The sequence below is a fragment of the Dendrobates tinctorius genome, unplaced genomic scaffold, assembly GCF_039654945.1.
Source record: "Dendrobates tinctorius isolate UK_male_01 unplaced genomic scaffold, ASM3965494v1 ptg000135l, whole genome shotgun sequence".
NCBI lineage: Eukaryota > Metazoa > Chordata > Amphibia > Anura > Dendrobatidae > Dendrobates > Dendrobates tinctorius.
Window position 1 is genome coordinate 2,694,096 of NW_027361803.1, and position 15,115 is coordinate 2,709,210.

Below are 15,115 nucleotides of genomic sequence, written 5' to 3' on the forward strand. Positions count from 1 at the left end.
TCGGCCTGGAGGAACTTCTGTGGCCGGATTATCCAGTTCATTTTCTCTTTTGCTGGGAGCTGGCCTGTGACCTCTCTGAGGTACGTTCCTGTCCTGCTCTCGGTCCAGCTGGGTCACGGAAGCTCCTGGCTCGTCCATTGCTGCACATGAGCCAAATGCCGCTCTGTGCCCTTTATTATCCTCCCCGGAAATCCGGGTTAACAGGTGTCATGGCCAGGGGCTAATTCCCCCCCCCCCCCCACACCACACACACACGTCCCTGCGCTCCCCCCCCGCCGCTATGCCGGCGCCCGGCGACGCATAGGGGAGAAAAGCCAGCAGGCATCTGACTTCCGGCCCGGCGCTGCCGGCCGCGTTACTTCCGGCGTCCGTGAAAGCGAGGGGCTGCGCAGGTCGCCAGCGCCACGGCGCTCCCCGCATGCCACCGAGCCACAGCCGCCGGCCCCCGACCGGACCGAGAGGAGACCGCACCAGGAGGACCGGGGATCGGGGATTCATACTCACCTGCCGGTGCCGGCCCTGGGGACGGGCATCCGCCAGACCCCGCTCCCACCTGCTCCGCACGCTGTCGTGGAGCCCTGCCTGGGCCCACCGTGGCACTTCCAGGGGACACCACACTGCCCGAGGTAGGAGACCCCCCCGCTACCTGAGTAGGACAGCCGGCCTGGGGATTCCATGATGGTATGATCTGTAGGGAATCCTGTCCTCTAGGAACAGGAAACCAACTTATGCGTAGGAGAGGTGCCACCCTTATGTATCTGTAGGATTTCCTGTTCCTGAAGGGCGGATCCCCTCTCTCAGGTGGTGCTGTCATGGACAACTGAATAATCCTAATTTTTTTTGTGATCTGAGGTCTGGAGAGGCCTAAAACCATAACTGTCTTGTCATGGCAATTTTAGATTCAGGCAAATTTTATTTAAACCGAATCAAATTTGCCTGCTGATTCGAACAAATCTGCCTAATACGAATTTTGGGAAATTTGTTTATTTCCAGGGGCAAGTAGAAATTTGAGATGCAGCAGAACTTGCATTTCTTTAATTTTTTTTTCCTGGACGTCCTATCCTGACAGCACCATGGGGTTGTCCTTCCTTCATCACAGGGACAGGAAATGCACAAGAGGTTAAAAGGTCCCCTCCCACTCTCAGACTCCAGTGTTTTTCCTGTCCCTGTAAGGACAGACACGAGAGCGCCGCGGAGGAAGATAGCCGCAGCATCCAAGAGAAGCTTACCGAAGGGCCAGGGGGATCGGGGTCCAGACACCAGCTTTCCCCGTCAGATGGTCCAAGGCGGCACCCCTCTAAGGGCATCCCATGGAGCGCTGCTCTGGGACTCGGAGCCGCTTCCCCTCAGCGGGGCTCTCGGCTCCCGCCGTCACATGCCGCATCACTTCCGGGTGCCAGATGACAGCTTCCGGTGGCGTCCCAGCAACGTGGCTGGGGCAGCGACGGCTGAAGCGGCAGACGGCGTGAGGATCAATCGACCCACTCAAGACAAGGTAGGACGATGGGGTGGGTCAGCTGCATGGGACACCGCCATGGAAGGCGCTGTGGAAACCCAGCGATCACCCTGAACCACCAATGTCTGTAAGTAGTGGACAGGATGGACATATTTAAGACAGGAGCTTTAACCAAAAAGCTCCTGTACTTTATGATAACAAAAGACAGCACCGACTCATGCAGCTTCAACCTCCAGGAAACCAGGCAGATCTAATACCCGTCCGTGCCAGCATGACTGCATTTGTCAAGACGCCTAGCATTAGCCGGGCAAATCACCTGGACTGACGTCTCTGCTGGGCAGGAACCTCTGCGGCTGCAAAGGATGGGAGACAGCAGAGGACAGGGCTTGAGATTCTCCCTGTGCAGTGGGGGAAACTTGATGCCTAATACATCTATCCCACGTGCAATCGCAGGTCGCACGGAGCTGAGATGCGCATAGGGGTCAGATAGCAGGTCCACACTTCTGTCCCAGGAAGGCTACCTTCTCAGTCTTCCGCCCCACACTAAGAGGTGTTAGGCTGTGCAGCCGGCGCTAGTCAGGTGTAAGCCGCTAGGCGGCCAGGATGAGAGTCCGGTCGATGATCGGACGAGTATAAATCATTCTAGAGGAATGGGAGGACGCTGAGAAGCTGCTCGTTGTCTCCTGAGACTTCAGGTTCTCCTACCATCAACCAAGTTAACAGGGGTGTCAAGGAACACTTCAATTCCCTTCGAAAATTCCTCTAGCCCCAAAAGACCCAGGGACAAGAGGCCGAAAGGCTCCTAAAGAGGGCTTGGGTCAGCAGTAGCAGATTGGCAACTGATGTGCCCTGATCCACGTATCTAGGATCAACCAGTTGGAGCACCAAGTTACAGGGGAAACCCCTAGAAGTGATTTCTTAGCGGACCTTTCCCTGGGAGAGTTGCAGCTAGATTCCTGTTGGCCGGCCATTCTAGGCCGAGCGTGATCGCATTGGTCAGATGGCAGCCGCTAAGCAGCCTGGGCCGGGACCCGAATGGGAGACCAGCCCGAAACACTTCGGCCGTACCGGTGTGTTTTGCGGCTAGGAATGATTCTTTACCCAAAACGGCTCGCCAGGCCTTATGGGTGAAGATCTGGTCAGGGGTTTACCAGTTGAAATATAAGTTAGGTGCCATAACTTTTCAGACAGGAAGTTAGTTGGACCGGTCTTAGATACAACACGGAAGAATGCCACTGACATTAAAAAACGGTCCCGTGGGAAAGCAAAGGTTTTCCCTTCAGAGGTCCCATCCTTTCCAAAAGCAGGAATATAGGAAGAGGGTAAATCGACACGCTGGTATCACCAGAAGGGGGGGGGGGAGTAGGATCCCCCTTCTCGCTTAGGACAAAGTTCCTCAACAGGCAGTGACACCATACTGGTTGGGGGGCGCCTCAAAACACTTCCCGGAACCAAGGGCTCATCCCCCAGAACCAGCGGATCCTGAATACAGGTTCCCAGTGCTATACCCGCGAATTTATAACCCTCCCAGCACGGTTCGTAGTTACAAATCCCGGCCCAGAACCCTTATAGACCCTATATGGGCAGACGTATTAGATCTACTAAGATCAGAAGTAATGGTCCCGGTTTTAGGAACACCTCCGGTGGAGAGTCAGACCATAATAAATTTAGAACCACTAAACCAAGGGATCCGATACAAAATTTCAAATGGAGTCCCGAAAACCACCATTTCCCAAATAGATCAGATCGCCACAACAGGCACAATAGATCCAGAAGCGCATACTATCACATTCCCATCCACCCTCACCCTCAGAGGTTCCTGCGGTTCGCACTGGAAATTGGAAGCGGATACTACCATTTTAGTTTCAGGCTCTGCCTTTCGACCTAGCTTCAGCACCCGGGGTTTACGAAGCCGATCGCCAAGATCAGGGCACACTTAAGAGGCAGCGTAACCATCGTGCCACACCTGTAGGACTTTCTCAGCATCAGAGCTAAGAAAGCAACTCGACGGGGTAAATCGCCACGCCCGGAAACCTAGGATTGGATCCTGAACAATGCAGTCCGGTACCCGGGAAAAATTCCTGAATGTCTCGTTGGATCCCAAAACAAGAATCTCGTTTATCGGAAGAAGGAAAGGAGGCCATCAGGAACAGGGTTCGTCAGCTATGGAGAGATCAAATATCCAAAAGACTACACTAAAGGTCCTAGAGACCCTGACAGCAGGCATACCCTGCGTAAAGTGGAACCGGGCTCACACAGGAGTCTACAAGGAAATTCAGTCAAATAGGACACACAGCAGACCACTCTGGACAAAGACTCGACCGTCCCCAGCCCTAAAATCATCTCCGAGACAGGGAACCGGTCACAAGATCCATCAGCCCAGGGGGTCCTCGGATCCTATCACCATACAAGACTATCATCACGGACGCCAGCAGAAAAGGGGGGCCCATCTGGAAGGTACCTTCAAGGACATGGCCGGGAAGCATCAGTTCACAGTCCTCAAACTACAGAGAGCTACGAGCAGTTGGGAGACACTAAAACGAAGCCGGTCGAGTCTACAGGGCCAACTTAGGAAAGCCAGGTCAAACATTGTAACCACAGTATCTTTCCTACGCCACCAGGGGGAAAGCTTCAGGACCTGGCAGCCCGCATCTTCACCTGGGCAGAGAACAGGGTTTGCTCCATATCAGTGATACACCTGCAGGGCCCAGGAACAACATAGCCGACTATTTGAACAGACAAGAAGTCTGAGCCACCGAGTGGGAAGTGAATGAGGAGACATTCATAGGCTTATGCCATCGGTGGGGAAACCCTCAGCTAAACCTCTTCGCGACAAGGAAGAACACCAAGCTACAGAGATTCTTCTCCCTCGGTCCAGCAGACCATCCAAAAAAGGGGTCGACTCCTTGAATCGGAGATGGAGTGGGGGACTGCTATATGGTTCCCCCTATTCCTATAATACCGAGAGGCCTCAGAAAGATCCAGGGAAAGGCGAGTGACGCCAGTAATACTCTTCGGGCCCAGGTGAAGTTGGTTCCATCTCCGGAAGAAGACAGCTCAGGAAGGACTGCTCCATCTACCAACGCCAGAAGATCTATTTTCCCAAGGCCCAGTTCGGCACCCAAATCTGGGGAACCTACAGTCGGCAGCATGGATCCTGAGAGAGGGATCTTAAGATCCAGAGGTCTCTCCGACAAAGTGATCTCAACGGTGCAGACCAGCTGTAAGTCCGTTACGAGGGCAGTCTATCATAAATCTGGGAGGTTCTGCTCAGAAGGTGGTAGTATCCCCATATATCCGTCTCGCCCAGATATCTCTCAAATCCTTGACTATCCCCAGGCAGGATTTAATAAAGGTCTGAGTCCAAAGCACATTGGAAGTTCAGAGAGCAGTTTGGAGTACTTTAATTCACCTTGGCCTCTCATCCAGGGATGGCTTGTTTTACAAAGGCCATACAGAGATTAAGACCCACAGTGCTCTGGGGGACCTAAATCTGGTACTTGCCACTCTACGCAGACCCCCATATGAGCCAATATCAGAGATAAATGTCTCAAGACTTACACAAAAGAAAAAAAAAGTCCTTTTGGTAGAGATCTCCTCAGCCAAGCGGCTGGGTAAAAGCCAGGCCCTGTCAGTCCAGAACTCCTACATTCAACGATTGCATAATACTAAAACGGAACCCAGGATTTCCCCCTAAGGTAGTATCTCCCCAAAATTTAAACTAGGAGATAGTCCTACCCTCATTCTGCCATCTACGGAAAACGGAGTAAGATTCTTTCACTCATTTGTAGTCAGACGAGCGGTCACATGCTACTTGGAGGCCACTCAGGAGTGGCGACAGGACGCAGAATTGTTTTTCCAATACAATGGTAGAATAAGATAAAGGCGCATCTATGCACACCCTGGCAGGGTGGATAAGTCAATTATCTCCTCAGCATACGACACTGAGGGATTACCTACCAGGGAGCTTAGAGCTCATTCCACTAGGGCGATAGCAACGTCAGGGGCAGAGAAGGCGGGAGCCTCAGAGCAAATATACTGGGCCCCACTTAGTCTACACTAGGCACTACAAATTGGACACGCTAGCAGCTAGCCAGACGACCTTCGGTCGGTCGTAAGATGCTAAAAGCAGTAGTCCCACCCTAAGCGAATTCCTACTTTGGTATTCCCCATGGTGCTGTCAGGATAGGACGCCCTGGAAAACAGAGATTAGACCTACCGGTAATGTTATTTCCAGGAATCCATCCTGACAGCACGGGTAGTTCCCTCCCGATGATTTGTATTGGTAATAATATGCTTGTACTAAATCTAAATAAATAATTGCATCCATACTGGTGTGGTACTTGGAAAATCACTGGAGTCTGAGAGTGGGAGGGGACCTTTTAAACTCTCGTGCATTTCCTGTCCCTGTGATGAAGGAAGGACAACCCCATGGTGCTGTCAGGATGGACTCCTGGAAATAACAGAGATTAGACCTACCGGTAATGTTATTTTTTAATTCTGCCAAAAATAGAGGCCAAGCCCACCATTACAGTACACTAAAATATACACCATTCAGGTTTCTCATATGGCCCCGATGTACAACATCCAGTTCCATTGTCAGCAGTGTATAACATCCAATCTCATTGCCTCCAGTATACAGCTTCTGGCCCCTCGCCCCCAGTGTATAACATTCTGTCCATTGTCCCCTTTGCCCCCAGTATACAGCATCCGACCATCGCCATGCCATCTGCCTTTAGCAACATGGCGCAGTCCTGTAATAAGAGCCAAAGGTCTAACAAGACCATCCACTACATTTTTCCATCCCATATATTCCTCCATCACCCTTTATGCAGCTGCTGACCCCATAACTGCAGAGTCCCCAGACCTCTTCTGGTATAACATCAGCACAAACACTACACCCCCCCCCCATCCTCGAGCTTCAGGGCCAAGCATGCAACCGTACATCACCAAGCACAATGACGAGTATCGGATTGAGTGGTGTAAAGCATGGTGCTATTGGCTGTGATTGTGTTCAGTTCAAGCTTATTTTGACGTGAACATGGACTAATACAGGTCCATTCGAGCGCAGACAGCAGATTTGTATCTGCTCTACATCCATGGCACCTCTATTCACCATCCAGGGGTTCCCCTCACCCCAAGCTCTTCACCCTCTTTGATAAAGGTCGCCATCAGTCTCCAGCTGGGTCTTCTCATCCAGATCCACTTCTCTAATCCGCGGAAACATCATGCCATTACTCCTGAATAAGGAAACTTTACATACGTCTATAAAGAAAACTGAGCTAACCCAGTTCCTCCATATAGAGACCGGTGCACCATTCTTCGCTGCTTCATCGTCTGCCCAAGAGTAAGGCCAGACTCTAAAGGGAATGGCATAAAAGGGCCCTGGAAACTGGGAAGGAAAAGGAATCAGATCTAGTGGTAGAGAAAGGATACAGGACAGTTTATCAGTCTAGATTACTTGCCCCATAAATTAATAAGCTCCGGGGGTCCCACAGAAGACAACCCCATAAGGAGATGATGATCTCTTATCGATAGGATTAAATTTTTATGAATAATTCAGTATCTACAATATCATATGGAGACAGAGGAGGAAGCAGTGGTATCTGTACCTGCATTATAGGGAGAGACTAGGAGACAGTACTACCTGTGCCTGTTATTATAGGTATAAACTGGGAAGGAATACTATCTGCACCTGTATTGTAGGAAAAGAAAAGGAGGCAGTACTATCTGTACCTACAGTATTATGAAAGCCTGGGACGGCAGGACAATCTGTATTATAGGAAGACTGGGAGGCAATACGACCTGAAACTACATAAATTAAAGAGACTGGGAGGCAATATCATCTATACCAACATAATTATAGGGAAATACTGGAAGGGAGTACTATCTGTAATATTAGGAAGAAACAGGGAGGCAGTAATATCTGTACCTACATTATTACAGAGAGGGAGTACTTTTTGTACCTGTATTATTCTAGGAGGAGATCGGGAGCGATATCCTGTGGGGGGGGGTAACACCACATTTTTGGAGTTGGGGGTGGTTGTTTCTACTCTTTTTACCAGAAAGTGTTATTGGTCACCAACGGGTGTTCAAAAGTCTAACCGTGCGGGGGCAGAATTTCCTACATAGTCATACACTCCAGCTGACGTTGCTGATTATGCCTTTCATTGTGCGCTTGGCTCAGACGCGCGCAGATTGCAATCAATTCTCATGAGTAAATATAAATCCTTGTTTGTGGCAAAGTCTATGTATTGTACAGTAGCTGGGAGTTGCAATCCAGCTTTACTGGAGCCCTGAAATGGAATCTGGGCAGCAACACTATCCTGGAACCCTGAAACAGAATCTGGGCAGTAACACTATCCTGGAGCCCTGAAACGGAATCTGGGCAGCAACACTATCCTGGAGCCCCGAAACAGAATCTGGGCAGTAACACTATCCTGGAGCCCTGAAACGGAATCTGGGCAGCAACACTATCCTGGAGCCCTGAAACGGAATCTGGGCAGCAACACTATCCTGGAGCCCTGAAACGGAATCTGGGCAGCAACACTATCCTGGGGCCCTGAAACGGAATCTGGGCAGCAACACTATCCTGGAGCCCTGAAACGGAATCTGGGCAGCAACACTATCCTGGAGCCCTGAAACGGAATCTGGGCAGCAACACTATCCTGGAGCCCTGAAACGGAATCTGGGCAGCAACACTATCCTGGAGCCCTGAAACGGAATCTGGGCAGCAACACTATCCTGGAGCCCTGAAACGGAATCTGGGCAGCAACACTATCCTGGAGCCCTGAAACGGAATCTGGGCAGCAACACTATCCTGGAGCCCTGAAACGGAATCTGGGCAGCAACACTATCCTGGAGCCCTGAAACGGAATCTGGGCAGCAATACTATCCTGGAGCCCTGAAACGGAATCTGGGCAGTAACACTATCCTGGAACCCGGCTTATGAATCTGGGCAGCAATACTATCCTGGAGCCCTGAAACGGAATCTGGGCAGTAACACCATCCTGGAACCCGGCTTATGAATCTGGGCAGCAATACTATCCTGGAGCCCTGAGCGTCTAACAGGCTATGTGCAGATAAGGATGTTTTTCCTGAGCCGTTCAACAACACGTGGAATTGGCATCATGAAACGCTTCTTCGGGGGAGGTTTTTTCCTTCCTGAAGCTTTTTGTTTTGTTTTTTTTCAGCCTTTTGAATAGACAATACTTTGAAGATATTTTGTGATGCACCTGCTGCCGATTGTGACACCTGAGAACAATAGCGGTAGCCAAATATAGATTTCCAGACAGAATTTAACAAGATGCTCATAAAAGTCCTGAGACACAAAAGTGATTTGGCAAAAGTAGTCCTATTTATTTACAAATGGGCGGAGGCAGATACCAATAAAATCACAGTTATGAAACTTAACGAAAAGCAAAAAAAAAATAAAATGGTTTTAATTGAGAATTATATTCTGAATGGGACATTAAAACTTTTCGGAAAATGCTTCTTGCGGTGATGACCCAAAGTGTCTAACAGTGACTTTCCTCCCGACATCTGCTCAGTGGCTCTCTCCTTTCTTGCCTACAACCTGGTAGATAAAGTTGGGAAAGAGATATTTAAAAAGAACAGTAACACAAAATACATGGGAAAAAAAAAAAAAAAAAAAAGACATACACGGCCGAAAGTTGACATTTTCCAGAGAATGAAGCATTTCTCCCTGAAAACTATCGCAATTACACATGTTTAATTTCCTTTGTCTGTACTAGAACACCACAAAAAAAAAAAAAATAAATAAATAAATAAATAAAATAGAAAAAAAATGGCAAACTGGACATTTGTCCACAGTGCGCAACATAAATCAACAAGTTTACAACCCACGGCACTGTAGCTAATCTCCTTAGATGTGGACAGCAGAAAAAAAAAAAAAAAAAAAAAAATGATGAAAAGTTGAAAACACAGGATAGTCCGGATGGTGGATAAGCAGCCTCAATCAAGTTCCAAAGAAATTCAAGCTGTCCTGCAGGTTCAGGGTGCATCAGTGTCAGCACGAACTACCCGACCACATCTGAATGATATGAAGCGCTATGGCAGAAGACCCAGGAGGACCCCACTGCTGACACAAACACAAAAGAGCTGCAGTTTGCCAAAATGTATGAGAATAAGCCGCAATCATTCTGGGAAAGCGTCTTGTGGACAGAGGAGACCAAGATATGGCTTTTTGGTAAAGCACATCATTATATTGTTTACTGAAACGGGAATGAGGCCTACAAAGAATAGAACAAACTACCTACATTTAACCATGGTGGAAGCTAAAAGACGTTTTGGGGTTGTTTTGCTGTTTCTGGCACTGGTGCCTTTGTTTGTGTGCAAGGAATCATGAAATCTGAAAATGACCAAAGGATTTTGGGAGGCAATTTAGTGCCCAGTGTCAAAGTTGGGTTCTCGTCCTAGGTCATGGGTATTTCTAGCAGGACAGTGTCCCCAATCAAACTTCAAGAAGCCCCCAGAAATGGATGGAAACAAAGTGCTGGAGAGTTCTGAAATGGCAGCAGCGATTCGAGATCCAAATCCCATTGATCACCTGTAGAGAGATCTTATGTCACGATCCATTTTTGGATCTGTTGCAGATCTGACTTCTCACATTAAAACTTTTTTCCCCCTTTCAGGCCAGCTGGGGTTAATACAGTTTTTTCCCTGCTGGCGAGCTGGTGTTACTGCAGTGCTGCTGGGTCAGCTGATGTTGCTGGTGACCATGCCCACATCCTTTAAAAGGTCTTCTGATGCATCAGCTGACTGTTGGTGATACAGGTCCTTTCTGGAGACCAGCCTAGCAGAAGCAGCTCTCTGGTGCCTTCTATGTTTGGTGTTAAGAGTCCTGTTGCTGTTGATATCTGCAGTGTGGAGCTTTGCAGCGGTGCATATAAGCGAAGTGTGGTGTTTTTTCCTCAGTCCCTTTTGGTGTTTGTCACTTTCCCCTGTGTGAATTATCCACAGTGGCAAAGGCTAGTGTTCCTTGCCGGCCAGTGCATTAGCCAGGGTAGACAGCTGACATTAGGGATTAGGTTCCTGACTTCAGCAGGGGGAAGGACCCGCATAGGGTATTAGGTGAGAACAGCTCAAGGTGGAGCTCAGGAGGAGACTGTGCCCGATTCCCTATTGTCAGGGCCTTCATCTCCCCTTATGCCATCGGCGTTGTGTTGTTGGGTCGTGTCACACTAGTCAGTCATTCCGTGACATCTTAAATTGCTGTTGGGAGAAGGCGCCTTTACATAGGAGAGACCTGGAGCAGTTTACAAAAGAAGGGTTCCCCAAAATCCTAGCTCAGAGGTGTAAGAAGCTTGTGGATGGTTATAGGAAGCGACTGATTGCAGTTATTTATTACACGAGGTGTGCAACCACATATTAGGTTGAGGGTGCCAACAATCTTGTCCGGCCCATTTTTGGGGTTGTGTGTGAAGTTTTGTCCAATTTGTCTTTTTTTCCATTTTTTCTTTTGTGTTGTTCTAATATACACAAAAGGAAATAAACATGTGTATAACAAAACAATGATGAGGGAACGTGCAGGGACAAGGTGTTATCCGCCATGCTCAGGTGCGGAGGATCTCTGTTGTGCTCAAATCATATGTTTGAGTCCCCGTGACTGTTTGACAGCCGCAACACATTGCAGGTATTGCCCAACAAACAGGGAATCCCTGCATGGGTGGCGGCTGTGGAACAGTCGCGGGGACTCGAACATATGATTCGAGCACGCTGAAGACACCGTGTTACGAGTGCTCGCGTAACACATTATCCCAGCACGTTCGCTCAACACTACGAGACGGGCGATTGCAAGAATTTTCTGGAACAATTTCTAGGGAGCCGATACGAATATATATTGGAGTCATTCTTTCTGTTGATCCAATTTTATCTCACATTAAACATTTTTTTCAGTTTGGGTTGTAAAGAAAATCCCAAGAGTCGGGCCACCTCCTCACCACTGTCCTGTGTCTTGGCTGTGAGACAACTTGCTGCAGCAGGAGCCTCTCCCCTCTGCAGTAAACATATACTGAGAGCTGCCTTAATCAGGAGGAGATTAACCCTTGTGTTCTCTTGAGCAGGGCTGTGGAGTCGGAGCCATGGAAATTTAGGAGTCGGAAGGTTTGGCTTACCGACTCCACAGCCCCGCTCTTGAGGATTTCTGCCTGTTTTTTAGGATACAAAACATATGCCGAAAATCCTGGCACAAAGAGAAAGGGTCTAAGGGGGGGGGGGGGGAGGTCATCCATCACGTTTATTATAGTTCTAGGTTTCATTAACCCTTTATTACCACATTTACAAAATGTCCTGTTCACCGTTCGGGATTTTTGCAGCTTAAAAACAGATAAATTTGTTTTTGCTTTTTATAATAAAATCAGATTTTTTTTAAATTATTTTTTACAAAAATATTTCAAGGACTTTTTACAGATCCTTAGGACAGATCATTATCTATGCAGAGTTGGAGCATCTCTAATCCGCTTCCGGAAGTAAAATTATTCCACCACAGTTTAAATAATAATTTATAATAATGATAAATAATAATATTATTATTATTATTATTATTATTATTATTATTAATAAATCCCTTCATGACCCGGATTTTTGGGATGTTTGTTTTTTTCCTCCTCCTCTAGTAGGAGCATTAACTTTTCTTCCCCAGAGGTGATGGAGCTATGTCAGGATTTTTTTTTGTGCCAAGCGGTGGTTTCTATTTGTACCATTTTGCAGTATTCATTTTTAGGAGGTCGTTGTGACCCATTAAAAGAAAAAATAATTAAATTCTGGATCTTGCGTTTCAAAGCTTCTGTTCTCTTTCCAATTTTTTTTTTTTTTTTTATCCACAAAGTAAAACAATCAATCAAAATTTCACACTTGCAGAAATACTGAATAGGCTTTTTTTCCCTCTGTTACAATTTTTTTTATTGCAAAATTGGAGGATATCGGATTTAACTTCAGGGTTAAATATTTATATATTTTGTTAGATGGGACTTTTGAGGATGTTCTTTTTTTATATCTTATTTTTGTCCTGGGGAAAAAAAGAGGAGAAGCTCAAAAATTTGTTTCTAGAAGTTGTACGGATTTTCATAAAATTTGCATTTTCATGGTTAAAAATCATCACTTTTGGGATAAGACGAAATCTCAGCTCAGGTGCCGTTTTCTAACTTGCAGCAGAATTTTCGGCATCTGACTATTCTGCTTATTTGGGTCCAATATTTGTAAAATATGTAGAGTAAGTAATGTGAATGGTTCCCATATACGACCCCCCCCCCACTTACCCTCTTGAAGTCGTTCATATTCGTCGCCTGTACGGGGGTCCCGATAAAAGTGAAGTATGTGATTCTTGTCGCCTCCTCGTCACCCTGATTGGACTGGACAAATAGCTGAAAGAAGAATGATTAGCGGCCGGTTAGGAAGACACTGGGGGATAGACGCGATAAATCTGGTGTGAACGCACTTTTGTGGGATCAGGTGGCCGAGCAATAAAAAGACATAATTTAATTAGTTCACATATCAATTAGCCGAAGCAGATTTCACACATTTCACAAATTGAAGCTGTCCTGGCAATGTCATTCTGGAGCAGCCACCTGTGTGCCGCGCCGCAGAATGGGTTATTTAAAGGCTGGTGGAGGATACGGAGCGGAAATGAAACTTAAAAATAATTTATCTGCGAGAGCCGGAGCAATGAAGCACGCTAATGAGCCCGACGCGGCCCCGTCAATTAGGGCCGGGGGAAAAAGGACCTTCACAGAACGCCTCTTACTGCCCGGGAAAAGTTTAATGAGCAGAGTTTATATCGTAGAGGATTTTACCAAAATAAATAATTTTAAAAAAATATATAAATTAAATCTCATCCAAACGCTGCAAGACACATCCACAAAATACACCCCCCCCCCCCCCCGATCACCAAGAGATCTCAGCCAGACGCAGAGTTCTTCTACTCCTCTGTTTTATCGGCTGATGGGGTCTCGGCACAGTTGTCAAAACTTCTGACATGAAAAATACAGCCGACAGCACACAGATGCATGGGATGCAGGTTCCAAAGGCCCCGGGGCCCGTCGGGTCCAACAATGTATACAAATAGAAAGAAGTGGAACAGCATCCGTATCCAGTACTTGATAAAGGCCTCATAGGGGTCGAAACGTTGTATCTGATGATGGCAGAATAAAACTACAGAATTTTCCCCTGGATACGGCTGCTGTTCCACTTCTTTCTATTTGAAAACTTCTGACATGTTCTGAAAAAGTTTTCAGAAAACTTTCAGAACTTTTGAGAAGTTGCCAAACTAAAAAGGAACAGTTACAAAGAAACTAGCTATGTACCCTGTCTATGCCTGGGTGGCGAGCATTTTTATTTGTATATGGTCTCCCATCCTGGTATGTGCTGCCCCTCTCCTATCCTGGTATGCATGGCCCCCCTCATCCCTATAATGGTATGCATGGCCCCCTCACCCCCCTATCCTGGTATGCATGGTACCCCCTCATCCCTATCGTAGGATGTATGGTACCCCCTCACCCCCCTATCCTGGTATGCACGGTCCCCTCACCCCCCTATCCTGGTATGCACGGTCCCCTCACCCCCCTAACCTGGTATGCACGGTCCCCTCACCCCCCTAACCTGGTATGCACGGTCCCCTCACCCCCCTAACCTGGTATACACGGTCCCCTCACCCCCCTAACCTGGTATACACGGTCCCCTCACCCCCCTAACCTGGTATACACGGTCCCCTCACCCCCCTAACCTGGTATGCACGGTCCCCTCACCCCCCCTATCCTGGTATGCACGTTCCCCTCACCCCCCTATCCTGGTATGCACGTTCCCCTCACCCCCCTATCCTGGTATGTACGGTCCCCCTCACCCCCCAATCCTGGTATGCATGGCCCCCTCACCCCCCCCAATCCAGGTATGCATGGTCCCCTCACCCCCCAATCCATTTAAGCTACTTTCACACTTGCTTTTTTTGGCAGCACATTTTTCCCACAAAAAAAACGCATGGCAAAATGCATACAAATGCTGCGTTTTTTTCAAGCATTTTTATGCGCATGCATGAAAAAAAAAACCGCATTCTTATACGTTTTTTGTGCATTTGCGTTTTTTTTCCAACATTAGTTGGCCTCACCAAAAAAATCAAGACAGGGTTAGGATTAACACTAACCCAAACCATGACTTTACTAACCCTAACCCTTAACCAAACCCTACTAACCTTAACCAAACCATACTAACCGTAACCCAAACCCTAACCAACCCTAAACCCTAACCCTTAACCAAACCATACTAACCCTAACCCAAACCCTAACCCTAACCCCCCTTAACTAACCCAAACCCCTAGTTTCCATTGTCTAACCAATGGTCAACAAAAAAACGCATGCGCAAAAAAGGCATACATGAGCATGCCAATGCGCACCCATAGACTTACAATGGGTGTCTTGCTGTTTTGTTGCGTTTTTTTGAGGCAAGTCGGACGCCCAAAAATGCAACAGGATGCATTTTGTGTGCCCGAGCGCACACCACAAAAAACGCATGCAAACGCATGTATATGCGCACATAAGCACATCCCATGCAAAATATAGGAAAAAAAAAGCGCATGCGTTTTTTTAGCGCTAAAATACAGCGCAAAAAAACGCAAGTTTGAAACCAGCCTTATATACGCCTTTTTTT

At 47.5% G+C, this 15,115-nt stretch overlaps 1 protein-coding gene across 1 annotated transcript in view; it reads right to left on the minus strand.

Moving 5' to 3' along the window:
- Nucleotides 1-8,791: 8,791 nt before the first annotated feature.
- Nucleotides 8,792-15,115, minus strand: part of TXNL1 (thioredoxin like 1) — a 34,315-nt gene continuing 27,991 nt past the window's right edge. The window contains exons 7-8 of the mRNA XM_073543855.1: nt 12,736-12,840; nt 8,792-9,032 (exon numbers count right to left, since the gene is read on the minus strand). Of these exons, the coding sequence (XP_073399956.1) occupies nt 9,003-9,032; nt 12,736-12,840 (135 nt within the window). The 3' untranslated portion in view covers nt 8,792-9,002. The remainder of the gene's footprint in view (nt 9,033-12,735; nt 12,841-15,115) is intronic.